Below are 27,586 nucleotides of genomic sequence, written 5' to 3'. Positions count from 1 at the left end.
AAGAAATCAAGTCAAAATCAGTCTGTGGGTTCATCTGCGATAAAAAATGTTTGTTTTGCTTTTACAGTTTCCTCATTTGGCTGTTGGATTTTAAGAAAAAGCATCCAAGAAAAACAAGGCCTGTTCAAAAACAAGACAACTTCCTTTCACTGTTGCCTGCATTTGTACGTGAGAAACGCTCAGGACAGCAAAGTCTCCTTATGTACAATGGAACAAGGTCAGAGAGAGATTTGATATTAAAAAATAAAAGACTAAAAACTTAGTTTAAGAGTCAATTTAATAAGTTTAAAATAAATGTTTAGTTTCATTAGGATGATGCTATCAATATTTTCTTGGTTACAGACACATTATTAAAGTTTTGGGTTAATTTTATTGACAATTCTTAAGATTCTTTCTCATGCTTAATAAAGTATGCTACCCAGTTAACTCTTGTCTACATGAGCAAAGCAGATAGTACAAAACAGGAAATTACAAATCACTGATACTTAGTCCTTGTGGGAATCATGCTTTTATCCCAGCAGTTTTACAAGGTGGCTGGCATTCCCTGAGCATATTCTGAATTGCACTGTGGGGAAAGAGGTTGTGCTCAGTTGTAGGGTGGGGGGATGCACTGCCTGAGGATTAAAAAACTAGTTCTGTGACCGTGAGGAAGTTACTTAAATTTCCATGGTCTGGGTTCCCTTCTGTGTGAAAAGAGAAGGTGGACTTCAACCTCTAAGATCTTCTCCAATTTTCACATTTTATGAACTTTTGTAGAAAAAACATCAGGAGTTCATGTGGGATGACTGCAAGTTATTTCTTTGAGAAGAGTCTTGATCGCCAGGCAATATTCACAGCATAGAGACTGTCAGATGACGATGCTAGCATGGAAAAGAGACCCACACATTTAAATCACCCAGCAAATATTCCGAAGGCTAATTGTAGCACATGTTATGAAAGACATTTCAAACTGTGGTTCTGAAGAGCGTATCCCATCTTGCAGAGGTGGGGAGCCTGTGGGGACAAGAGTTCCGAAGTGGAAGAGACAACGAGAGTTCCCAGCAGCTAATGTTTGTCATTCTGGTTGACCGTGCCGGTCTATTAGGCTAGTGGTTCAGTATACAGATGAAATGAAACATGGAACCCGGTTTATTATCAGAACAACTACAAAGAAATTGTCCCCTGTGTAAGACCGGAGTGTCAAATCTCTCTCCTTTTCTCCTCTCTCCTTCAACGGTGGGTGTGGAGTGACTGTGCGTCCCACTAGAACCACGTGTCATGGCTGAGTCATATCCTCCTGCCCTTGGAATGGGAGGCACAGCGGAAGAGCTTCCCACAGAAGGGACATGGGGAGCCTGGTGCCTGGACCATGGTGCTTCTCTCTTCCAACACGTCCACTCACCCCTTGGGAGACCCTCAAAAGCCACTTAAACACTACATATTCACAGAATTTTTGGTAAAAGTAAATACCAATTATAGTGAGGAAGAATTTTGACCATGAAATATTTTAAAAACTAAAAAATGTTTATATTTCATTTAACATTTGACACAGAAGAGACCACATCTGAATAAACACATTAAATCTTCAGAGCACTTTCATTGTGGTTTTGGACTTCAGATATGACAAATACTTATACTGACAAATCCATAATTTCTTTTGTAATTTCTTTTTATTTTTACAAATTATGCCATGATAAAATTTGACAAAAATTATTCATGTGAAAGTTTGCTTTAACGTTTTATAAGTTAATCAAGTGCGTATCACAATAGATTTTTGGTTGTTGTTTAAATAGGGTGTTCTCATGATTTTAGTATTACACAACTTTAAGCTGAGACTACACTCAGAAATAAGTTTAGAAAACGGCATTACAAAAGGTTGGGAGTGAGCAATAAAAAAACAAACAAACCCAAGCAGGGGTGTTGTGCTGTGGGAAATCGGATGTTTTCACTGCCATAAGTCTTCAGTGCGGCCAAACTTAAAAACCAGCCCTCTGTGAATAAAACAAGAAATACCACATGACTCCCTGAATTTGAGAAAAGAATATGTGAGATTTCAAGAATGGTGTGAAACAAGCAACAAAGAATTGATGACTTGTAGAAGGAAGTTTGGTACCAAATGTATCAAAACAGAAACTGATCATTCTAAGGTAGTGAATTCTTCCATTATGTTCAACTGTGCTATTAACCACCATATTCCCAACAACCTTAACTTTCGAGTACTGAAGACACATGTGACTTTTAAAAAGTTAACCAGTGTTGGCCGGGCGCGGTGGCTCAAGCCTGTAATCCCAGCACTTTGGGAGGCCGAGACGGGCGGATCATGAGGTCAGGAGATCGAGACCATCCTGGCTAATACGGTGAAACCCCGTCTCTACTAAAAAATACAAAAAACTAGCCGGGCGACGAGGCGGGCGCCTGTAGTCCCAGCTACTCGGGAGGCTGAGACAGGAGAATGGCGTGAACCCGGGAGGCGGAGCTTGCAGTGAGCTGAGAGCCGGCCACTGCACTCCAGCCTGGGCAGCAGAGCAAGACTCCGTCTCAAAAAAAAAAAAAAAAAAAAAAAAAAAAAAAAAAAAAAAAAGTTAACCAGTGTTTACTATGTAACCATTATATGTCTAATTTTTTTTTTTTTTTTTTTTTTTGAGATGGAATCTCGCTCTGTCACCAGGCTGGAGTGCAATGGTGCGATCTCGGCTCACTGCAAGCTCCGTCCCCCAGGTTCACGCCATTCTCCTGCCTCTGCCTCCCAAGTAGCTGGGACTACAGGCGCCCGCCACCACGCCCAGCTAATATTTTTTTGTATTTTTAGCAGAGACAGGGTTTCACTGTGTTAGCCAGGATGGTCTCGATCTCCTGACCTTGTGATCCACCTGCCTCGGCCTCCCAAAGTGCTGGGATTACAGGCGTGAGCCACTGTGCCCGGCCCTATAGGTCTGATTTTATCAAATTCATTCAACAAACTGTTTTGGTGCCAGGGCTATAAAATAAGATACAAAGCCACTGCCCTCAAATTGCTCTCATTCTTGCTAACGCGATGTGGTAAGCGTGGGGGTGGTTGGGGAAGGAGACTTACATACCAAGTATTAAGGGGGCACAGAAACACAGAATTCAGTTACCCTGAGTAAGTTAGAAAAGGATTTACAGAGGTGGTAATATCTGAGATGGGCTTTTGTGGAAAAACAGGAGTTTGAATGGGAGATTGGTAGGAACAAGACCTAGCGGGATGATGAAGGCAGGTGTTTTGGGGACAGGAAACAGTACATCAAAGGGGAAAGAGGCATAAAAAAGCATGGGGCTTCCAGAAAAGCCCAGGAGACTGGTATGACAGGAATTTGCCCTCACAGAGCTTAAGTCCAGGGCAAGCTTGTCCAACCCGCAAAGTGCAGGCCACATGTGGCCCAGGACGGCTTTGAACGTGGCCCAACACAAATGCGTAAACGTTCTTAAAACATTATGAGATTTATTTTGTGATTTTTTTTTTAAAGTTCATCAGCTATTGCTGGTGTATTCTATGAGTGCCTCAAGACAATTCTTCCAATATGGCCCAGGGAAGCCAAAAAATTGGACACCCCTGGTCTAGGGTTTAGGTGAGGGAATGTCTACAGTTGTCCTCAAGCCTTCAATTTAAAAGAGGCAAGAGGGCAACTATATGCATAAAATGATAACTGAGGTGTTAACAGAACAAAGAAGAATCCACCATGGCCAGATTATGGTTTAGGAGATGAGGAGGCAGGGAATGGACACAGCCAGGCTTTGGGAAGCCAACTGCCGAGGGTGGCAAATTACCCGCAGGTGCCTTAGATGAGCCAGAGTGCAGATGCCTGCCTGCATGCTCTATGGGGCAGCTAGCGCACAGTCCCAGGCACCAAATGAAATGGGGGCTATAAGCCAGACATGGTGGCTCACGCCTTTAATCCCAGCACTTTGGGAAGCCAAGGTGGGTGGATCGCTTGAGCCCAGGAGTTTGAGACCAGCCTGGGCAATATGGCAAAACCCTGTCTCTACAAAAAATACAAAAATTAGTCAGGCATGGTGGCATGTGCCTGTAATCCCAGATCTCTGCTCTTCTAGTTAATATCAGATCTACTGCTATAACAAAGAAAAACTGAAGTTGGTTATTAGAGGCCTCTACTGTCCAAATAGCTTAAAAGAGACACTGTAACTTCAGAATACTCGTCACAAGATATGAACTCCAATCTGAAGAGTTTCTTGGGCAAGAGCCAGGGACCAGTTCCTCCTACACTGTCAGATGGTCACCTCTGGTACTGACATCTGTCCACTCTGACTTCTGAAATAGTAATTCTATGCTGCTGCTGAGTACCATTCTGTTACGAATCAGAATGGCAGGTGTCCCCTCCAAATCTCATGTTGAAATGTGATCCCCAATGCTGGTGCTAAAGCCAAGTGGGAGGTGTTAGTTATGGGGGCAAATCTTTTTTTTTTTTTTTTGAAATGAAGTCTCACTCTGTCACCCAGGCTGGAGTGCAGTGGCTCGATCTTGGCTCACTGCAACCTCCACCTCCCAGGTTCAAGCGATTCTCCTGCCTCAGCCTCCCAAGTAGCTGGAACTACAGGCATGCACCACCATGCTCAGCTAATTTTTTTTTATTTTTAGTAGAGACAGGGTTTCACTATGTTGGCCAGGCTGGTCTTGAACTCCTGACCTCGTGATCCACCTGCCTTGGCCTCCCAAAGTGCTGGGATTACAGGCATGAGTCACCGTGCCTGGCCAAGGGGGCAAATCTTTCATGAATGGCAGGTTAGTGCCATCCCCTTGGTGATGAGTAAATTCTCACTGTTAGTTCACATGAGAGGTTGTTTAGAGGAGGCTGGTACCTCCTCTTCCTCCCTCTCTTGCTTCATGTGATATGCTGGCTCCCACTTTGCCTTCTGCCATGACTGGAAACTTCCTGAGGCCCTCACCAGAAGCAGATGCTGATGCTTCCTGTTCAGCCTGCAGAACCGTAAGCTAAAATAAACCTTTTTTCTTTCTAAATTACCCAGCCTCAGGTACCCCTAAATAGCAATGCAAATGGACTAAAACAACAAGCAATCTGCTACAACCACTCTGCTAACTGTGTCCATTACCTGGAGTTCAACTGGCTTATAGGATACAAGGTATAACCCAAAGAGGCTGTGCATCTTGTCACATCTAAGTTTACATTTTTCTTATTTCCAAACTGATTTTACAAAATGGCAAAAATGCCTGGTGATGGAATAGAATAGGTGTGAATACCAACTGGTGGCTCATTCTGAAGAACAACTATTAGTATTTCAAGAGGGCTTCAGAAGACATGGGATTTTTGTTTCTTTTTTGGAGGTGGGTGGGAAGGGAAGGGGAAGGAAAAGTCCTGTAATATACATCAGATTCCTAACCTTTTTTTGGATTAGTGACTTCTTTGAAAATCTGATGAAAGCCACAAACTCTTTCCAGAAATATGCAAAACACCAATTTCCTGCATATGGAAATGTCTGGTGAGTTCTCACCTTCAGAAGGCTACTGACAGAATAAAGGTTAAGAACTCCTGGCTGGGCACGGTGGTTCATGCCCATAATCCTAGCACTTTGGGAGGCCGAGGCGGGTGGATCACGAGGTCAGGAGATCAAGACCATCCTGGCTAACCCGGTGAAACCCTGTCTCTACTAAAAATACAAAAAATTAGCTGGGCAAAGTGGCAGGTGCCTGTAATCCCAGTTACTCAGGAGGCTGAGGCTGGAGAATCGCTTGAACCCGGCAGGCAGAGGTTGCAGGGGGCCGAGATCACATCACTGCACTCCAGCCTGGGTGACAGAGCGAGACTCCATCTTTTTTTTTTTTTTTTAAAAAAAAGAACTCCTGATGCAGGCCGGGCACAGTGGCTCACACCTGTAATCCCAGAACTTTGGGAGACCAAGGTGGGCAGATCACAAGATCAGGAGATCAAGACCATCCTGGCCAACATGGTGAAACACTGTCTCTACTGAAAATACAAAAAAAAATAGCCAGGCGTGGTGGTGTGTGCCTGTAGTCCCAGCTGCTTGGGAGGCTGAGGCAGGAGAATCGCTTGAACCCAGGAGGCAGAGGTTGCAGTGAGCTGAGATCATGCCATTGCACTCCAGCCTGGTGAGAGACTGAGACTCTGTCTCAAAAACAAACAAACAAACAAAAAAACAAAAACCAAAAAACAACAAAGCTCCTGATGCAGAGGATTAAGAGCCGTTGAGTTGTTTTGTTTGTGGGGTTTTTCGGCCAGTGATGGGGATGGGTTATGGGGGCTGGAGGGGGTGGCAGTGGTTGGAGGAACAGTATGGGTAAAGGGCAGGCCCTAAATTTCTAGGAAGGATGAACATCAGAGACGATTATTGATAAAAGCCTTGAGGTTTTTAGAGGTTTTCATCATCTTTTCATTTGTAATTGAAAGGGAAGGATAAAAAATGGACTTTTCCTCCACACCTCAATCTCACTCACAAATTCTACAATATCAAGGACAGAACTATAAAATATATCAGAAACCAAAATTTAAGGATAAATGGTTTTAGGCAGGCTTTCATTTAAAGCAACTGTTAGAGATCTAAGTTTAAAATGAACATCACCAGTGTTATGTAACTAAATCTTCATGAATCATACTCACTCACTCATTAAAAGGGGGCGTGGTAGCAATCTTAAAAATTAATGTAAGCTACTAAGGTTGGCAGCAAACCAACTCATCTATTTAAAATACCCTTCTCAACCTTACTCTTCATGTTTTATGAAAATATCATGGGGGAGGGGTATTGGATGAGTAAGCAACTAAATATAGTAAATGATATAAAAAAGCTATTTAAAAAAAAAAAAAAAAAAAAGGTAAGATAAAGAATGCAAAACAAACTTACCCAAAAAAGATGAAGGCATTCTGGAAAAATACAGCAATTCCAGGGTATACTATGTCTTTTTCTGTAAAAAATATTTGCAGTGTTCAGAAAGTTATGATCTCAAAACATTTAGTTTCAGATATATTGGCAAATACCAGTTTTCCCGCCTAGAAGAATTGATTTTTCTTGGAATCAGGGTTGGCTTGAGTATTAAAATGACATAATGTGTGACAGAGTCTAGCATGGCTTTAGTAAATGATAGCTCCCTTCGTTCATTTAACAAATATTTACTGGGGGCATACAGTATGCTGGCCCTATTTAATGCTGAGGATACTGCAATAAACAAAACAGGTACAATTTTTTTTGCCCTCATGGAACCAGAGAATATACTGAATAAAAAGAAGATAAAATAGTGCAGGAAAGGTAGAGAAGTGTAGTGTGACATCGGCCACAGGTGGCCAGGAAGACCCCCCATGAGAAGGTGACACTGGAGTAAGGACACGCAGGAAGTGAGGGCAGAAGCCATGCACACACCCTGAGGGAGCACACCAATGTATTACAGGAACAGCCATGTAGGCACAAGAGGGAAGAGCAGGAAAAGGGCAAAGAAAGAGGGCAGCTGGGCGGTGGAGACCTGGCTGTCACAGTGAGGACTCTGATTTTTACTGAGTGAGATGAGAAGCCACTGGGTTGTGAGCAGAAAAGTGATCTGAGCTGACATATTTTAAGAGGATCCCTCTGGCTGCTGTGCTGAGGGTAGATTAAAGGAGGCAAGAGAGGAAACAGAAGCCAGTTAGGAGGCTCTTCCAGGAAATCAGGCGAGAAATTATGATGGATTGAACCAGGGTGGTAGCAATGGAGGATGGTAAATGGTGATTAGACTCAGGATATATTTTACAGCACAGTCAACAGGATCTGCAGATAGACTGGATGTGGGGCATGGGAGGAAGACAAGTGTCATCTTTGACAGGCCTTCACCATCTAGGGCTTTTGGCCTAAACACCTGGAAAGATAGAGTAGCCAGCCATTAACTAAGATTGGAAGGACTGCTGGAGCAACATTTTTTTCTGGCTGTATCTAGAAATGAAGTTGAAATTCTCATAAATTTCTACTGGAATTGTCAATGACTGCTCACTGACAGAGGCACAATAAATAGGTGAACTGTCAAATTCTTCTCATTTCAGAACAGCTTTGGTTAATCTGATTAACATAACAGATGGTTTGCATAGGTCTTCACTAACATTTCACGTTAAATAACCATTACCATTCCAATGGCTTCTAAAAATGTTATAAAGCCAACTTTATAAAATTACAGATCTGCCAATAATTCTCAAAACATAACCTTGCTCCAGAAGTTTTCAAGAAAATAGCCTAAAATTATGAGATAAAGACATCCCTGTTAAAAGGGGCTCTGTATTAATAGTTGTATCTGGGAAAGAGTTATCAGTAATTTCATTTTCTTCTTTTGAGTTCTTTTACATTCTTAGTTTTCTATAATGAACAAGTATTATGCAATTCCCATGATTAAAAAGGTAATTTTTTTCCCTTTTTTTCTTTGTTTTGTTTTTTGAGAGGGTCTCCCTCTGTTACCCAGGCTGCAGTGCAGTGGCATGATCGCAGCTCACTGCAACCTCTACCTCCCGGGTTCAAGAGATTCTCGTGCCTCAGCCTTCCAGGTAGCTGGGATTACAAGTGTGCGCCACCACGCCCAGGTAAGTTTTGTATTTTTAGTAGAGACAAGGTTTTGTCATGTTGGCCAGACTGGTCTCAAACTCCTGGTCTCAAGTGATCTGCTTGCCTCAGCCTCCCAAAGTGCTGGGATTACAGGCGTGAGCCACTGCACCCAACCACATTTTAAAATATATATATGGCTAGGTGTGGTGGCTTACTCCTGTAATCCCAGCACTTTGGGAGGCCAAGGCAGGTGGATCACCTGAGGTCAGGAGTTCAAGACCAGCCTGGCCAACATGGCAAAACCCTGTCTCTACTAAAAGTACAAAAATTAGCTGGGCATGGTGGCGGGTGCCTGTAATCCCAGGTACTTGGGAGGGTGAAGCAGGAGAATCGCTTGAACCTGGGAGGCAGAGGTTGCAGTGAGCTGAGATTGCATCACTGCACTCTAGCCTGGGCAACAAATTTATTTATAGATACATATAAAACAAATTTTATAGCAACAAAAGAACAATTTATAATATCATGTTAAATGCAACTGGGGGATAAAAATTATAATAACTAAAAACATAAGAAAAGAGAACAAAAGGAAATAAACCAAAATATTTAAGAGTGCTGAAATTATTACTTTTCTTTTCTTTCTTTGCTTTTCTCTTTTTTTTTTTTTTTTTTGAGATGGAGTCTTGCTCTGTCGCCCAGGTTGGAGTGCAGTGGCGCGATCTTGGCTCACTGCAAGCTCCGCCTCCAGGGTTCACACCATTCTCCTGCCTCAGCCTCCCGAGTAGCTGGGATTATAGGCGCCCGCCACCATGCTCGGCTAATTTTTTGTATTTTTAGTAGAGACAGGGTTTCACCGTGTTAGCCAGGATGGTCTCAATCTCCTGACCTCGTGATCCGCCTGCCTCGGCCTCCCGAAGTGCTGGGACTACAGGCGTGAGCCACCGCGCCCGGCCTTTCTTTTCTCTTTTTTTGAGACAAGGTCTCACTTTGTCACCCAGGCTGGAGTACAGTGGCACGATCATGGCTCACTGCAATCTCCGCCTCCCAAGCTCGGGTGATCCTCTCACTTTAGTCTCCTGAGTAGCTGGGATCACAGGTGCACGCCACCATACTAGGCTAAATATTTATTATTTGTAGAGATGAGGTCTCCCTATGCTGTCCAAGCTGGTCTCAAAATCCTGGCCTCATGCCATACTCCCTCCTTGGCCTCCTGAAGTGCTGGGATTGCACTGCACCCACCCTCTTTTATTTTCTACAATTTTGGGAACATGATTTTAATAATAAATTACACAGGGCTAGGCCTAGGGGTTCACACCTGTAATTCCAGAACTTTGGGAAGCTGAGACAGGCAGATCACTTGAGCCCGGGAGTTTGAGACCAGCCTGGGCAACATGGTGAAGCCCCATCTCTACAAAAAATACAAAAAACTAGCAGGGCTTGGTGGTATGCGCCCATCGTCTCAGCTACTCAGGAGGCTGAGGTGGGGGGATTGCTTGAGCCTGGGAGGTGGAGGTTGCAGTGAGCTGAGATTGTGCCACTGCATTCCAGTCTGGGTGACAGAGCAAGACCCTGTCTCAAAAAATAAATAAATAAACAAATAAATAAATAATGCAAATATTTGGAAATATCTATTACTCCTGTCTATCAGGTTAAATAATTTTAATAAAAATTTAGGAAACATTATTTTAATCTAAAAGTTACACTGTATTCAAGTAAGTGTTAAAATATAAGCTAAATAGGCCAGGCGCGGTGGCTCACGCCTGTAATCCCAGCACTTTGGGAGGCCGAGGCAGGCAGATCATGGTCAGGAGATCGAGACCATCCTGGCTAACACAGTGAAACCCCATTTCTACTAAAAATACAAAAAAAAAATTAGCCAAGAATGGTGGCGGGCACCTGTAGTCCCAGCGACTCGGGAGGCTGAGGCAGGAGAATGGCGCAAACCTGGGAGGCGAAGCTTGCAGTGAGCCAAGATCGCACCACTGCACTCCAGCTTGGGTGACAGAGCAAGACTCTGTCTCAAAAAAAAAAAAAAAAGAGGTAAATATATATAACCTGGTCCAGTTTTTATAAATCATTAATACTGTATTTTTATTACGACAGCCACAGCAATTTTACCTGGACCATTAAATGGGTTTTCTATTTTCCTACGGTCCCTCAAGGTGAAATTTCTCCCAGGGTCTAACAGTACACCTTTTCCTGAGCTTGCCTTAAACTGGCCTTATATAGCAGAAGTATATTAAATGTTAGTTTACTTTTTTGTCTAAAAGGAGATGACATCATATTATCAGGGAGGCTTAACTGAATAAATCTCAATTCTGGGATGTTAGAGCTTTGCACAGATATTCTGAAAGTCAGAACTTGTTAGGCCAAGCTTGAGGCCACGAGTTCAAGGCCAGACTTAGCAACATAGCAAGATCCCATCTCTACAAAAAATGAAAAAATTAGCTGGGTATGGTCGTGTGTGCCTGTGGCCCTAGCTACCTGGGAAGCTGAGGTGGGAGGATGGCTTGAGTCCAAGAGGTTGAGGCCGCAGTGGGCCATGATCATGCCACTGTACTCCAGCCTGGGTGACAATAAGACTCTTGTCTCTTCAAAAGAAACATCTGCTAACTAGATAGATAACATATATGTTCTGCTTTTGAGATTTTTGGAAGCCAAAGAGAAGCAGTGTTTAGAGCTGTCTCATCCCTTCTAGACTCTGGATAAGAAGAAAAAAGACTGGAGAAAGGAACACTGAAAATATACCAGACAAAACCACACACTGTCAGTGAGGGGGAGAGGGTCCCCAGATATAAATGCATTGCTAGCACTTGGCCCATCTATAGGAAAAAAGTTTTATTCTAAAATAACCAACTTTAATGCAAAATTCCAGTATTCCACTGAAGTAAGTTGTAACCTATGTTTTCTCTTACCTTTAGCAACATAACCTCCAAAAAGAATCCACATAGATGCAATCAGAGATCCAAAGGCCAACATGAAACCAATGAATAGCCAAATGCGAGCACCTTGAAAGAAATAATATTTTACCAGAACTGTTTCGCATAGGGCAGTAAAATTAACTTTCAAAAATAAAACAAAACCCAAACAGAAAAAAAAAAAGTGCAGCTGCCATTAAAGTCTAATGTAAGAACAGTGGAAGATGCACTAAACATCTTCATCAGTGTGGCTGTTGGCCTTTTTCTTCTTGGTTGGCCTGATAAGATTTTTAAAAATTATTTATTAGTCTGTATAAGTGCATATACTTACTTCCCCAACTGCCTACACCAAGAAAACCTATACTCAACCTTCCTGTAAAATATCTCATAAAATCTGTTTCACCATATTTAGAGGCTCATTCTCCATATGCTTTTATATGGAGCATGCTTCCACATTTTTAAAGTCCTCCTCTGCCAGGCACCATGGCTCACGCCTGTAATCCCAGCACTTTGGGAGGCTGAGACAGGCGGATCACGAGGTCAGGAGACTGAGACCATCCTGACTAACACGGTGAAACCCCATCTCTACTAAAAATACAAAAAATTAGCTGGGTGTTGTGTCGGGTGCCTGTAGTCCCAGCTACTTGGGAGGCTCAGGCAGGAGAATGGCCTGAACCTGGGAGGCGGAGCTTGCAGTGAGCCGAGATCCTGCCACTACACTCCAGGTTGGGCGACAGAGCGAGACTCTGTCTCAAAAAAATACATAAATAAATAAATAAAGTCCTCCAAGAGTACTTTCAAACAGTAACACAGATATACAGTAAAAAATTCATATTCAGTGATAACGAATCTCAAAGCTACCATATTTCACTTTCAGGGAAGTCAGGCAGCAAAATAAATTCAAATTTATGTGACCAGAACTTAGGAAGATGCATTAAAATTATGTTAACAGAGGAGGACAGCCAACTTTCCGATCACATTAACATGTTTATGAAAATTTGCTATAAATAATAAATGGAGTCACAACTGCCTAAAATGAATTGATAGGGCCTCTTTAATTAACACAAATACATGTTAATAAAAACACTGCCTACGGCTCAATAAAGCACAGCAAATAGAATGTTATATATTAATTCCCAATTTCAAGCCCAAAACATAGAACAATAGATTCAAAATAAGCTGTTACTCATAGATATATTAAAACAAATAGAAAAGTGGTACTTCCATGTGAAATTCTCATCTTAAGGATTTAAGCATGTATAATAAGATGCTGTTTGCACCTACGTACCTGTTTGACCCAGACAACCTTCACTGTAACTATCACCTCGGACTTGTCCATTTGATACTGCATTAATCCTGTATGAATAAAATAAAACCAAGAAATCAGGGTCCATGACACCAATTACCAGAAACAATAATCTACAGTTTCTCAAATTTAAGGTTAGGTCTCAAAGTCTTTTTTTTTTTTTTTTTAAGATACAGGGTCTCACTCTGTTGCTCAAGCTAGAATACAGTGGCACAACCATGGCTTACTGTAGCCTTGAACTCCTGGGCTCAAGAGATCCTCCCACTTCACCCTCCTGAGTAGCTGAGATTACAGGTGCGCGCCACCACACCCGGCTAATTTTTAAAAATTTTTTGTAGAGATGAGGTCTCGCTATGTTGCTCAGACTAGTCTCAAACTCCTGACCTCAACACATCCTCCTTGCCTTGACCTCCCAAAGTGCCACCACACCTGGCTCATAGGCCTTCAGTTCTTGAGTAAAGAGTTCATATGACTGGTCTCTTCAACCAGATACTCTCTAGAGCAGTGGTCATGGGCCCTAGACTAGCAGAATCAGCATTACTTGGCAACCTATTTGACAAGAAAATTCTCTGGCCCTAACCCAAACCTAGCAAAGCAGACACTCTGGGCATGGGGCCCAGAAATTTGAATTCTAACAAGTCTTTCAGGTGAGTCTGGATTGTTAAAATTTGGGAATGAGGCCAGGCGTGGTAGTTCATGCCTGTAATCCCAGCACTTTGGGAGGCTGTGACAGGCGGATCACCTGAGGTCAGGAGTTCGAGACCAGCCTAACCAACATGGAGAGACCCCGTCTCTACTAAAAATACAGAATCAGCTGGGCGTGGTGGCGCATGCCTGTGATACCAGCTACTCGGGAGGCTGAGGCAGGAGAACCACTTGAACCTGGGAAACAGACTGCAGTAAGCCAAGATCACGCCATTGCAATTCAGCCTGGGCGACGAGCAAAACTCTGTCTCTTAAAAAAAAAAAACAGGAACTAAATTCTCAAAATTTTTTTTGATAAGATACAAACAGGTAAAAAGATAATTTCGCTTGCTTCTGATTTTCCATTTGTATATATCAGACATGACATGTACTCATGTATGGCAACAGCAGAGGGAGAAAACAGGCCCTAGATAATCCAAATATTTCTTAAAATTGGCTTTGGAGGCCGGGCGCAGTGGCTCAAGCCTGTAATCCCAGCACTTTGGGAGGCCGAGATGGGCGGATCACGAGGTCAGGAGATTGAGACCATCCTGGCTAACACGGTGAAACCCCATCTCTACTAAAAAATACAAAAAACTAGCTGGGCGAGGTGGTGGGCACCTGTGGTCCCAGCTACTCAGGAGGCTGAGGCAGGAGAATGCCATAAACCCGGGAGGCGGAGCTTGCAGTGAGCTGAGATCCGGCCACTGCACTCCAGCCTGGGCGACACAGCGAGACTCCATCTCAAAAAAAAAAAAAAAAATTGGCTTTGGAATAAATTTTTTGTACTAATTTTGTACTAACATCAAATGTTTGGAGAAATAACTATATTTCAAACAACACAATAACTTTTTGCTCTGAAGATATTATTGAAGAGAGATTCAAGTGTAAAATCTTGTTTTTTTAATCCTTGATACAGGCTCTAAACATAAGAAGTGTTTTACCAACTTTTCATAGCGTCCCACTCTAAAGTGAGATAGGCTTGCTTTCTTTACAAGTATCCTTTGAAACATTCCAAATGTCATGCGAAAACGTTCACAATACATCAAGTTAAAGTTACAAAACATTATACCTATGATACATATACCCATTTAGTTGTGTGTGTCTAACACTAGAATATAAGCTTCATGAGGATAGGAGCCATTGTCTGTCTTGTTTCTCATTTTCATTCTCAATGCCTAGCACAAGGCTAGGGGCTTCGCACATAGTAGGTGCTCAATAAATGTGTTTAGGTCAGGCCTGGTAGCTTGCACCAGTAATCCCAGCACTTTGGAAGGCCAAGGTAGGAGGACTGCTTGAGCCCAGGACTTTGAGACCAGCCTATGCAACATAGTAAGACCTTGTCTCTATGGAAAAAAAAAAAAAGCGTTGAATATAGGAATCCTAGTTTTTTTCACAGTAATATGTCTTAATTTATTCATACAAATCTAAGTCTCAGAATGATCAAAATACTGAATTATTTTCAGTGATCTCTATACAGTACTAAATTATTTTGTATATGAAATAAATGTATTTTAAAACAAGCTTCATATTTACAAGTAAAACACAAATAAATGTTCCTGGGTTACTGGTTCTTGGCTCTTGTTTTCCTTGCTGAGCCATCTGAATAAACTTCAGAGCCCTCTGTGAGCCACCACAATCTTGTCTTCACTAGTAGGGACACTTTGGAATGAACAATCTCTGTTCTATGCTATGACTATTTTTAAGTATGTTCTCAGATTTACACAAAAGTTACTAGTTAAATAATCTTTTTCCTGAAGCATCTGGTATTTGTCAACATGATGCTCTGTAACTGGGGGCTGTAAGTGTGCTCCTGGTGTTGGGGTGTAGCTGATCTGGGCACTCTCAGTGGACAGAGCTGCCACACTACTTCCCTTGCCCCATCTGGATAGCCTCTTCACTCTGCTCAGACTCCAGCATCCCACTTAGGGCTGCCTTCTTCCATCCCGCACACCCCGCTGCATGGATCCCCTCCTCACCATGCTCAGGATCTGAGCCCATGCTGAGCTGCCCTCCTATGGAAGCCCCTTCCCACCCTGCCTGAGCCCAGCAGCCTGTTCTGGGTCACCACAACTTGTCTCTCTATAGAGGATGCCTGTCATGCTTGACCTCACCTAATAGCTTTTGGATTGAATTTTTCAGGAAGAGGAAAGGAAGAGAAGAGTTAAATATTACTTTTAAAACATATAGATGTGTGTTAGAGAAAGAGAAAACAAAAAAACACACTGGTAGAATATCTGTCAAAATGTTACAGTTTGGTAGGATAATAGGCAACTTTGTTTTTGCTTATTGGTATATCCCACTATTTTTTTTTTTTTTTTGAAATGGAGTCTTGCTCTGTCACCAGGCTGGAGTGCAGTGGCATGATCTCAGCTCACTGCAACCTCCACCTCCTGGGTTCAAGTGATTCCCCTGCCTCAGCCTCCCGAGTAGCTGGGACCGCAGGTGCGCACCACCACGCCCGGCTAATTTTTTGTATTTTAGTAGAGACAGGGCTTCACCGTATTGGCCAGGATGTCTCGATCTCCTGACCTCAAGATCCTTCTGCCTTGGCCTCCCGAAGTGCTGGGATTACAGGCGTGAGCCACTGCGCCTGGCCTACCCTACATTTTTAAAATTAAAAAATACAGGGTCATACACAGAACATTTATTAACAATTTTAAAGCCACAAAATCAGAGAACTTTTGTAATAAGAGAAAAAAAGTTATTAATGAAAGAATAGCCGCTTTTTGACTCCTATCCATTTGAATTATAATTAAGTTTTTCTTTAAAATTATGGCCTGACACTATCTGACACTATAATAAAAAGATGTAAGCTGAAGCCAAATAAATAATAAACATTTATAAAAACATGAAGTCAGCTCTGCTATAATTATGTAAATGCAACAAGATGTAAGTTTAGCAGGGAACACATTTGAATAGTACATTCAAGCTCATATACAACTACACTTCCCCTCCACAGACTTACTACTGCTTCAAAGGGGAACAAAATAATTTAAAGATCTAAGGACAAAAGTGGGACAAAAATACAATCACAAAAATAAAACTTTTAAATCTAAACCAATGTTGAAATTTAGGTGTCAGCTTTCTAAAAGAATTCTAACAGTGGCTGGGCACGGTGGCTCATGCCTGTAATCCCAGCACTTTGGGAGTCCGAGGCGGGCGGATCATGAGCTCAGGAGATCGAGACCATCCTGGCTAACGTGGTGAAACCCCCTCTCTACTAAAAACACACAAAAAATTAGCTGGGTGTGGTGGCGGGCGCCTGTAGTCCCAGCTACTCGGGAGGCTGAGGCAGGAGAATGGCGTGAACCCGGAAGGCAGAGCTTGCAGGGAGCCGAGATGGCGCCACTGCACTCCAGCCTGGGAGACAGAGCCAGACTCCATCTTAAAAAAAAAAAAAAAAAAAAAAAAATTCTAACAGCATCATTATTACAGTAAAATACATTGCAATAAAATGGAAAGAACTAGAAATAGCTGCACCATGGCTGAACTTCAAAGAAAAAGATCACAGCCCTTTGCTATCAGTGGCTTCTGAAGTCAGACCTTTACTTCTGCGAATGAATAACTACTCTGGCAATGACCCCACGCCAGGCACAGTCAAACTGGCTGCCCTTAGCCACTTGCTTTATTCTGAAAATACTAGTTACTGTGTTTACACTTAAGTAACTGTAGCATAATTTAAAAATGTGTATAATTTTCAACTTGGATTACCTGGAAGCCTGGAAGAGATGACTCTACAACCTAAATTAAAAGTCTACAGAAGGCTGGGCATCGTGGCTCACGCTTGTAATCCCAGCACTTTGGGAGGCCAAGGCAGATGGATCACCTGAGAGGTCACGAGTTCTAGACCAGCCTGGCCAACATGGCAAAACCCTGTCTCTACCAAAAATACAAAAATTAGGTGGGCACAGTGGTGGGTGTCTGTAATCCCAGTTACTCGGGAGGCTGAGGCAGGAAAATTGCTTGAACTTGGGAGGCAGAGGTTGCAGTGAGCCAAGTTCACGCCACTACACTCCAGCCTGGGGAACAGAGTTAGAGTCCATCTCAAAAAAAAAAAAAAGGTCTACAGAAAGCTAATGGACAATGGTAGAGGTCAGGACAGGGGCTATACAGGTGTGGTGGAAGTGCTGATTGAGAACGTTCTGGGGTGATGTTTTAAATCGTGATCTAGGTGCTGTTTACATGGGTGTATATGTAATTAAAAATTTATTGAGATGTATATATGACTTGTGCACTTTATGTATCTCACTAAATGCCTTTTTTTTTTTTTTTTTTTTTTTATGAGACAGTCTCACTCTGTCTCCTGGGCTGGAGTCCAGTGCCACGATCTTGGCTCACTGTAATCTCTGCCTCTCAGATTCAAGCAATTCCCCACCTCAGCCTCCCGAGTAGCTGGGACCACAGGCATGCACCACCATGCTGGCTGATTTTTGTATTTTTTTGTAGAGACAGGGTTTCACCATGTTGGCCAGGCTGGTCTTGAACTCCTGACCTCAGGTGATCCGCCCACCTTGGCCTCCCAAAGCGCTGGGATTACACCATGCCTAGCCAGAATGCATTTTATATTACATTTCTAAAATTATTAAGGCAGAGAGGCACAGTGACTCACACCTGTCATCCAGCACTTCAAGAGGCCAAGGCAGGAGAATCACTTGAGACCAGGAGTTCAAGAACAGCCTGGGCAACATAGTGAGAGCTTGTCTTTACAAAAAAAGAAAACTCTTTAAAAAATAGCTGGGTGTGGTGGTGTGTGCAAGTAGTCCTAGCTACTGGGGAGGCTGAGGCCAGAGGACTGCTTAAGCCCAGGATTTTGAGACGGCAGTGAGTTATAATCATGCCATTGCACTCCAGCCCGGGTGACAAAGTGAGGCCCTACTTCTAAAACATTTTTTTTTTTTTTTTAATTTAAAAAGGAAAACCTGATTCTTCTGTAGTTCCTAGGCACGATGATTGGGTGTTCATGTGCATGTCTACGATGTGCCTCCCTCAAACCTTGTTCTTACATCAGTACCTTACCCGTCTAACGTGAAAAAAAAAAGAGGAAAGGCCCACAGAGAGCGCTGATCCCTAAAGGATGCATTTATACTTAAGGAAACAAAAAAAGTCCCTTAGAAATTAAAACATGAGAACTGAAATGCAAAAATGTTTAACACATTGGAATATAGAATAAAAAGATAGATGAGAATTCTAAGAAAACGTATCAGCCAGGTGTGGTGACTCACACCTGTAATCCCAGCATTTTGGGAGGCCAAGACGGGTGGATCACTTGAGGTTAGGAGTTCAAGACCAGCCTGGCCAACACCGTGAAACCTGTCTCTACAAAAAATACAAAATCCAGTCAGGCATGGTGGCGCACGCCTGTAATCTCAGCTACTTGGGGAGGCTGAGGCAGGAGAATCGACTGACCCTGGGAGGCAGAGGTTGCAGTGAATAGAGATCATGCCATTGCACTCCAGCCTGGGTGACAGAGCAAAACTCCGTCTCAGAAAAATCAATCAATAAATAAACTAACTAACTAAAATAAATACTTTTTTCTTTTAAATGTATTGAGACGGAGTCTCCCTCTGCCGCCCAGGCTGGAGTGCAGTGGTGTGATCTCGGCCTATGGCAACCTCTGCTGCCCAGGTTCAAGTGATTCTTGTGTCTCAGTCTCCCAAGTAGCTGGGACTATGCAACACCGTGCCTGGCTAATTTATTTTTATTATTTTTTTAAACAAGAGTCTAGTGGCATGATCTCTGCTCACTGCAACCTCCACCTCCCGGGTTCAGGCTGGACGATTCTTCCGCCTCAGCCTCCCGAGTAGCTGGGACCACAGGCACGTGCCACCACGTCTGGCTAATTTTTTGTATTTTTAGTAGAGACAGGGTTTCACTATGTTAGCCAGGATGGGCTCGTTCCCCTGACCTTGTGATCTGCCTGCCTTGGTCTCCCAAAGTGCTGGGATTACAGGCATGAGCCATTGCACCTGGCCTTTTTAAAATTATGTTTTTTTTTTTTTTTTTGAGGCAGAGTCTCGCTCTGTTGCCCAGGCTGGAGTGCAGTGGCTGGATCTCAGCTCACTGCAAGCTCCGCCTCCCGGGTTTACGCCATTCTCCTGCCTCAGCCTCCCGAGTAGCTGGGACTACAGGCACCCGCCACCACGCCCAGCTAGTGTTTTTTGTATTTTTTGGTAGAGATGGGGTTTCACCGTGTTAGCCAGGATGGTCTCGATCTCCTGACCTCGTGATCCGCCCGTCTCGGCCTCCCAAAGTGCTGGGATTTGAAACAATTTCTTCTTAAGCCAAACCAAATATATGAAACAATAGCTGTGAAAATATTAGTCACCAGGCAATGGAGGACAGTAATCCCTAAATGACAGGAATTACAGGCTTGAGCCACTGCGCCCGGCCTAAAATTATTTTTAGTAGAGAAGGGATTTCACCATGTGGGCCAGGCTGGTCTCAAACTCCTGACCTCAGGTATCTATCCGCCTCGGCCTCCCAAAGTGTTGGGATTACAGGTGTTAGCCACCACGCCCGGCCAAAATAAATACTTCTTGTATCCAAAAAAAAAAAAAAAAGATGTGGTAACTGGAAAAAAAGTGGATTTAACCCTGATCAACAGGGGAGGGAAGCCCCATGGTGACAGTGCTGTAGCAGGCTTCCACAGTAATCAATTCATAACGAAACAGCCTGATATGGGCTTCTAAGATGTCGATTTCTAGAACAAAAGAGGTTATAATACATTGAAGAATATAATTGAGAATTTGGGAAAAAAAATAAAGATGTAGTAATAGTAGAAAATGCAAGAAAACAAAGAAAAGGCAGCTAGAAACTCTAGGAAAAACAAAAAACTGAACAAGGCTACTATAGTCCATATAGTAACTGTCCAAATTAGAACTGCAGCATTCAAGATGAAATGAATCCTAAAGAAAACATACATTCTTTCTACCAACAACCACCTGAAAAAAAAAAAAAAAAAGGCAATCAGAAAGTCTAGGAAAGGTCGGACGCAGTGGCTCACACCTGTAATCCTAGCACTGTGGGAGGCCAAGGCAGGTGGATTGCTTGAGCCCAGGATTTCAAGACCAGCCTGGTCAACATCGTGAGACCTCGTCTTCATTAAAGAAGAAAAAAAAAAACTATAGGAAAAAACAATACTAAATAAGAAAGTCATAGCCCAAGTATGAAGCAAACTAAACTGTATTATGAATTTGAGAAACTGGTAAGAATACAAGAATATTTTCAAAATATATTGATAAATTTGAGAAGCACAGGGTCATGGTATTGAAACTTACACTATTTGGCACTGCAATGAATTTTGTTTACCAGTTTAAAAAATTTTTTCAACAGGAATGCTCCTATTAAAATCTAAGGTCATTTCATTCCTCTGCTTAAAGCCTTCTAATGGCTTCCATTACACTTACAATGAAAGTAAAGTTCTTGGCCGGGCGCGGTGGCTCAAGCCTGTAATCCCAGCACTTTGGGAGGCCGAGGCAGGCTGATCACCTGAGGTGAGGAGTACGAGACCAGCCTGGCTAACGTGGTGAAACCCAGTTTCTACTAAAAATACTAAAAATAAGCCAGGTGTTGTGGTACACGCCTGTAATCCCAGCTACTCAGGAGGCTGAAGCAGGAGAATCGCTGGAATCCAGGAGGCAGAGGTTGCAGTGAGCCGAGACTGCACCACTGCATTCCAGCTTGAGCAACAAGAGCGAAACTCTCTCAAAAAAAAAGGAAAAAAAAAGTAAAGTTCTTATTTTTGTGACGGGGCCTCGCTCTGTTACCCAGGCTGAAGTGCAGTGGCACAATCAAGACTTACTGTAGCCTCGAATTCCCACGCTCTGGCGATCCTCCCACCTCAGCCTCCAGGGCAGCTGGGACCACAGGCATGCCCTATCAATTTTTGTATTTTGGTATAGATGAGGTTTCACCATGTTGCCCACACTGGTCTCAAATTCCTGAGCTCAAGTGATCCATCCACCTCGGCCTCCCAAAGTGCTGGAATTACAGGCATGAGTCACTGCATCAGGTTGAAAATAAAGTTCTTATAATGCTTTTCAAGGTCCTATGCCATCTGCCCTTCTCCATCACTTCTCTGACCTCATCAATTTCTCTTTCTTTTGATCTTGCTGCTGCAGTTATACCGGTCTCCTTGCCGTAAAGCCTTTGTACTTGCTGTTCCACCTGCCTGGAATGAATCTCTCTTATATATCCCCATCCCCTAGTCAGTTCCTTCATTTTCTTTAAGTCTTTACTCAAAGTCACCTTCTTAGTGAGACCTTCTCTGACTCTACTGAAAACTTCTGGCCATGTGTGGTGGCTCACACCTGTAATCCTGGCACTTTGGGAGGTCGAAGTGGGAGGATCACTTGAGCCCAAGAGACCAATCTGAGCAACATGATGAGACATCCTCTCTATAAAAAAATTTTTTTAAAAAATTTCTATCCCTCCTGTTGACATCCCATATCTCCTTTCTCTATTTTTTTCTCCTTTGCACTTATTTTAAATGCCAAAAAGACATGGATTTTTCCTGTTTTATTAACTACTGCATGTCCTGTACCTAGAGCAGAGTCTGGAATATAAAAGCTTAATAAATATTGTTGGAAGAATTATCCCTTAGACAAAATACACAGTTTCTGACTTAAATGTAAAGCTATTAAACCCTGGGTGTATAAAAATAAAAGGATAGCTGAGAGAAGCTGGGAGGGGGTGGAGAGGTGGACAAGAAGAACAAAGAGGACTGTTGATTTTCTGTATAAGTCCATCTCTACTGTATGACTTTTAAATCGTGTACAGTATGTCAATCTGATAATATTTAGAATTTTAAATCTATGCAACTATATTTGAAACATTTTTATTTTGTGGCAATCTATGTAAGTAATGCCAATTATGATGACACTTACATTAGGAAGGCTATGGTTGCTATAACACCACAGGCATGGTATGAGTGGTTGAAATCTTTCATGGTGGGATAAATAACAGCTGCATCTATGATAATCCACCAGCCTGTAAAAAACTAAAACAAAGGTGACACCAATGAGAAATTACAGCAATTCTGAATCTCACTGGCTAAAAGACAGCAAGGTATTTAAGTGAAGAGATCCCTTTCAATAAATTTCAAAAATGTTCTAGCTATTTCCCACATGTAATTTGCACATGGCCTAATAGCTGATTAGGTACCCTTAAATCTGACAGCAATTTATATTTATTAACGTAACTTTTCTCTAAGCCTACTTCAATCATTATTTAATTTTATGATAATAAAGTCTTGTAATCTGATTTGGTAAACTAGAAACCAGTTATCTCGTGGAGGGGGAAAGGAAAAAAGTAACTCAAATTCCAACTGACGGAAGTGTCCTGTTGATATATAAGCTTCCAGAGAAATATTCCCCAAAATCAAGAAAAAAGCATTCAAATTAATACGGAGAACAACTATTGTTCACAGAATTTTAGTTATCTTCTTGCTGTGAAATAACAGCTCCGAGGTTCTGCTTTTGATGAATTCCAGTGCAGTCTAAAGATGGTTTCAGGTGTGATTTTAAATTCAATGTCAACACCAGATTACAATTTATTTGAATTTGGCTCTAGATATTTTCAGGGGCAAAGGTATAACAAAATAACCCCAAAACTTCACAAATAGTTTTTATCATGTGAGCAGAAATTTACAATAAAATTATCTTAACCAAATTCTGACAAGTAGCTTAGAAGATTTTTAAAGTAACCCCCTTTCCTATCCCCACACCAAACCCTGACTCAGTTAGCTCTGGGAACTGACATCTTCTGGCAATTATTTTAAAATAACAATTTTAAGCTAGTCAAATTACTTTTATCAGGTTACAGACAGATCCATACTCGATTAATAACATTTTTAGTGGCCAGCACGAGTACATACGCCTTTCTTTCTACCCTCAGCTCAATGTATTCAAGAGATTTTCTTCATAGACTAAAAACTCAAAGCTTTTTTTTTTGGCCAGGTGCAATGGCCTATAATCTCAGGACCTTGGGAGGCCAAGGCCAGTGAACCACATGAGCCCAGGAGTAGGAGACCAGCCTGGGCAACATGGAGAGACCCCCATCTCTACAAAAAAACACAAAAATTAGCCCTCGCCCGTGGTCCAGGCTACTCCAGAGGCTGAGGTGGGAGGATCACCTGAGCCCGGGAGGTTGAGGCTGCAATAAGCAGTGACTGCACCACTGCACTCCAGCCTGGGAGACAGAGTGAGACCCTGTCTTGAAAATAAATAAATCTTAAAGCTTAAGAAAAGTGGCTTGGCACGGTGGCTCACGCCTATAATCCCAACACTTTGGGAGGCCGAGACAGGTGGATCACCTGAGGTCGGGAGTTCAAGACCAGCTTGACCAACACGGAGAAACCCCGTCTCTACTAAAACAAGAGCGAAACTCTGTCTCAAAAAAAAAATTTACTCTTTAGGGCCTATAACACCATATGATCATTAAAAACTAATAGCAGATCCCTTGAGGGATCTGAAGTGTAAATAAAAATTTTATTCTTGGCCGGGCGTGGTGGCTCAAGCCTGTAAATCATGTACAGTATGTTAATCTGATAATATTTAGAATTTTAAATCTATGCAACTATATTTGAAACATTTTTATTTTGTGGCAATCTATGTAAGTAATGCCAATTATGATGACACTTACATTAGGAAGGCTATGGTTGCTATAACACCACAGGCATGGTATGAGTGGTTGAAATCTTTCATGGTGGGATAAATAACAGCTGCATCTATGATAATCCACCAGCCTGTAAAAAACTAGCACTTTGGGAGGCCAAGACGGGCGGATCACGAGGTCAGGAGATCGAGACCATCCTGGCTAACACGGTGAAACCCCGTCTCTACTAAAAAAATACAAAAAAAACTAGCCGGGCGAGGTGGCGGGCGCCTGTAGTCCCAGCTGCTCGGGAGGCTGAGGCAGGAGAATGGCGGAAACCCGGGAGGCGGAGCTTGCAGTGAGCTGAGATCTGGCCACTGCACTCCAGCCGGGGCAACAGAGCGAGACTCTGTCTCAAAAAAAAAAAAAAATTTTTTTATTCTGTAAATTACTTCTACACGATGTATTTTAATGAGTTTCCTCCTTGGTTTTGCTTTTTTTTTTAAAAAAAATTCATGCTAATCTTCTCTGTATCATTCCAATTTTAGTGTATCTGTTGCCAAACTGAGCACTTTTCTTTTCCTTAATGAGACTGAGAAGAAAGTTAACTGGATTATGGAGAAATGCAATCATATCTATTGACTGGTTTTGACCTGATTGCTTCTTAAACACTTCCTTGTACCTTAATGTACTCATTAAAAGGAGATAGAATCCATATAATGAACAAATGTTTTATTATGCTAGTTTTACCATGCAGAATAACCCAACCACTGTTAATCAAATTTTAAACCATAAACTCTTAAAGTGGAACTAACAGCTTTCCATAAACAACAAAATAATCAGCATGGTCAAAGTGGTCAAAGATAAAATAATTAGTACATATTTTAAAACATCCTGCAGAATTCAAAACCCATAAACACAAACGCACCAAAAAATGAGGTCCAAATTATCAATGACACTTACTAGTACACCAGCAGCAATGGAAGCAATAGTATTGCGCTTTTCCCCCCAGTCAATGCATTCTGAGCATCTCAAGCCCTCTAGAAATCCAGACATTTTTTTCAGGTCACTTAAAAACAAACAAACAAATAATTAAATAAAGTACTTCCATTTACTTGCTTCAAACCTGAAAAATAATTAATAGCTCAGGAATAATTAAAGTGAAATTACAAATGCTTTATTTTGGTTCCACACACTTCTTCAGAATATTTGATTTAGTTTTTGATGAATTTCCACGTTATAACTTTCGAAAGTAACATCTGGATTCATTTAGTATCTTTTTTAATGTAAAAAATGGTTTGAGGACCTGGCGTGGTGGCTCACGCCTGTAATCCCAGCAATTTGGGAGGCCGAGGTGGGTGGGTCACCGGAGGTCAGGAGTTTGACACCAGCCTGGCCAACATGGCAAAACCCCATCTCTACTAAAAATACAAAAAGTAGCCGGGTGTGGTGGTGCATGTTTGTAATCCCAGCTACTTGGGAGGCTGAGGCAGGAGAATCGCTTGAACCTGGGAGGCGAAGGTTGCAGTGAGCCGAGATCGTGCCACTGCACTCCAGCCTGGGCGACAGAGCAAGACTCTGTCTCAAAAATAATAATAAATAAATAGAAATAAATGGTTCGGACATATTTAAGCAACATTAACAAAGGTGGGTCTCCAAATATTGAAAAAATTTTAACTACTGGTTGACCTCCTCCTGAAAATCTGTCACATCCCATTATTTCTAAGTAGGTATTGAATTAGTTACTAATCCACAAGAGCTCTTTTGTATCATTTTGATTCCAAACTTATTAGATGACTTTGATGTTTACAGTCTAGGAGTACTAACATTAGTAGAGAGACAAGTGATAAACTTTGGCTCTATGTAGAAGTACAGATTCAAATGAAAAATAATTCTCTAATTTGCATATTTTATCACAGAACGTGTGTTTCTTCACACCTAAATTAAGAAATTAAACATTGCACTGCCGTTCTTACCTCTACCCACATGATTTCCTTTCACTTCATTGACTTCACTGTTTTTCTTTCTGCAAGCCTGCCTTTTGGTGTCATTTCTATGTAAAGAACATTCACTTGATTTTAATATCCCTATCTCTGATCCTAAAGGGTGTTTCCAGCCAAAAGAAAGTACAAAATTGTGATTAATATTAATTCAGATTACAAAAATCCAGCTGCTATTTAAATATAGCCGACCCAAACTGTCTTTACAAATTACATAAAACACTCCTGTAAGCCGAGCTGTACAGACCTGACTTGAGACACAGCCATGATATCTCTATTTCAGAGTATGAAAAAACCTGAAATACGTATAACTTGAGAACACCCAAATTCCTACAGCGAACTTGAGTCCCTTAAGTTACTGTGCAGCCAGCAATTATAATTGTCCAAAAACATGACACCCTAAAGAAGAGCAACGTCTCCCATTTTTTAACTTCTTTTAAAAATTAAATATTAAAATACATGATTACAGCCAGTGCTAAGATGCCTTTGGGACAAGTTCAATTTAGGAAATTCACTCATTTGATTCCTCCCCGGGAAGAACTGCAATCCAGTAAGTGTTATTTTCGGTTCATCCCAATGGCCCCGCCCCGAATCCATTTTTCTTGCACGACGACTGGCACGCTCAAGCCAGACCCCGCCCTCCAAACTCTGGGAATTTTAGGTCTCGAGGGACGCGGCTGGAAGATGGGGGAGCCACCTTCAGCCCGGCCACCCCTCGCTGAGGGAGCCGGACGGGCCACACTCCTTTCTCGGGGCTTCGGCCTGTCCAGCTGTAAAGTGGGGGACCGGGGAATTTCCAAGGATCCTGGGATGTCCTGGGGGAGGGCGCGGTCCCATCTCCGTCTTGGCGGGTCTGGACGCGGTCGCCTTCTCCAGGCGCCGCAGGACCCAGGAGAGGAGAGGTCCGCGGAGGCTCAGCCCCGGTCTGCGGCTTCCCGGAGGGTGGCGGCAACAAGCCTGTACTGTGGGCACCAGCCCATCAGACGGTCCCGGCTCCGAGGCCTCTCCAGCCTTGAAGCCGCTCCTCTCCTGCCCCCATTCCCCGCCCGACACTTACGTCCACCCCGTCGTGCAGTGGTTCCGGACCCCGGTGTAGTGCCGCGCCTGCCCGCCTCACTCCCCGGTTTCAGCTAAGAAAACAAAACGGCCACGGTCTCCAGACACCCGGATGCAGCAGTACCACCCCCGCGGCTCAGCCGCGCATGCGGACACGGGGCGGAGGGCGGGGCGCCGGCTCCGGAGGGAGCCACGCCCACCATGCCAACGCTTCTGCGCAGGCCCGGGCGCTAGCCGCTGGGGCTCTTCGCAGCTCTGAGATCACAGCTGGACGTCGGAAGCGCTAGCTTGGAGTACGCCCTTCCAGGGTAGGCGTGGGAAGTTGCTCTGTGTGCTGAGCTTTCTAAAGGAAGGCGTCCGTTGGCCTTTGTACCCGTCTTGATTGAGGTGACGAGTGTTTTCTAGTACTGGGGTCGGCCCCCCAGCCGTCTCAGGTGTGGGTGGCAGGAAGAGTGCCGGGTCCCATGTGGTGCAAAAGTTGGGTTCCGGTTTGCAGCCACACAGCGCTACTCAGGACTTTTTAGTCTTGTTTATTTTCTCCGTGC

The 27,586-nt window shown here is 42.8% G+C and overlaps 2 protein-coding genes and 1 non-coding gene across 14 annotated transcripts in view; 2 read left to right on the top strand and 1 right to left on the bottom strand.

Annotated features, from left to right (window-relative positions):
* Positions 1-1,971, top strand: part of RHCE (Rh blood group CcEe antigens) — a 58,354-nt gene extending 56,383 nt beyond the window's left edge. For 4 of the 5 annotated variants that reach the window (XM_010355715.2, XM_010355711.2, XM_030942600.1 and 1 more), the window contains one exon: positions 68-1,971. In XM_010355715.2, coding sequence (XP_010354017.1) covers positions 68-94 — 27 coding nt within the window. In that variant the 3' untranslated portion in view covers positions 95-1,971. The remainder of the gene's footprint in view (positions 1-67) is intronic. The other variant, XM_010355710.1, reaches the window with a different exon arrangement.
* On the bottom strand, positions 260-27,200 carry TMEM50A (transmembrane protein 50A). 8 transcript variants are annotated; one of them, XM_030942604.1, is made up of 8 exons: positions 27,043-27,200; positions 24,949-25,054; positions 22,278-22,390; positions 12,688-12,755; positions 11,397-11,489; positions 6,832-6,892; positions 1,887-1,970; positions 260-860 (listed from the first exon to the last, which is right to left on the bottom strand). In XM_030942604.1, exons 2-7 carry the CDS (start codon positions 25,039-25,041, stop codon positions 1,925-1,927), a joined length of 474 nt encoding a protein of 157 aa, XP_030798464.1. In that variant the 5' UTR covers positions 25,042-25,054; positions 27,043-27,200; the 3' UTR covers positions 260-860; positions 1,887-1,924. The 8 variants fall into 8 exon arrangements, 7 of the variants coding, with proteins under 7 accessions (XP_030798464.1, XP_010354008.1, XP_010354010.1 ...); XM_010355708.2 differs by lacking the exon at positions 260-860 and adding an exon at positions 25,962-26,084 and having other exon boundaries at positions 1,483-1,970; XM_030942601.1 differs by lacking the exon at positions 260-860 and adding an exon at positions 25,962-26,038 and having other exon boundaries at positions 1,483-1,970.
* On the top strand, positions 18,315-18,418 carry LOC115892590. The gene has a single exon (XR_004052456.1). It is a non-coding gene; the product is annotated as a small nucleolar RNA U13 (small nucleolar RNA).
* Positions 27,201-27,586: the final 386 nt, after the last annotated feature.

This window comes from Rhinopithecus roxellana, chromosome 12 (assembly GCF_007565055.1).
Source record: "Rhinopithecus roxellana isolate Shanxi Qingling chromosome 12, ASM756505v1, whole genome shotgun sequence".
Classification (NCBI taxonomy): Eukaryota; Metazoa; Chordata; class Mammalia; order Primates; family Cercopithecidae; genus Rhinopithecus; species Rhinopithecus roxellana.
This window is presented reverse-complemented; position numbering and strand designations above follow the sequence as displayed.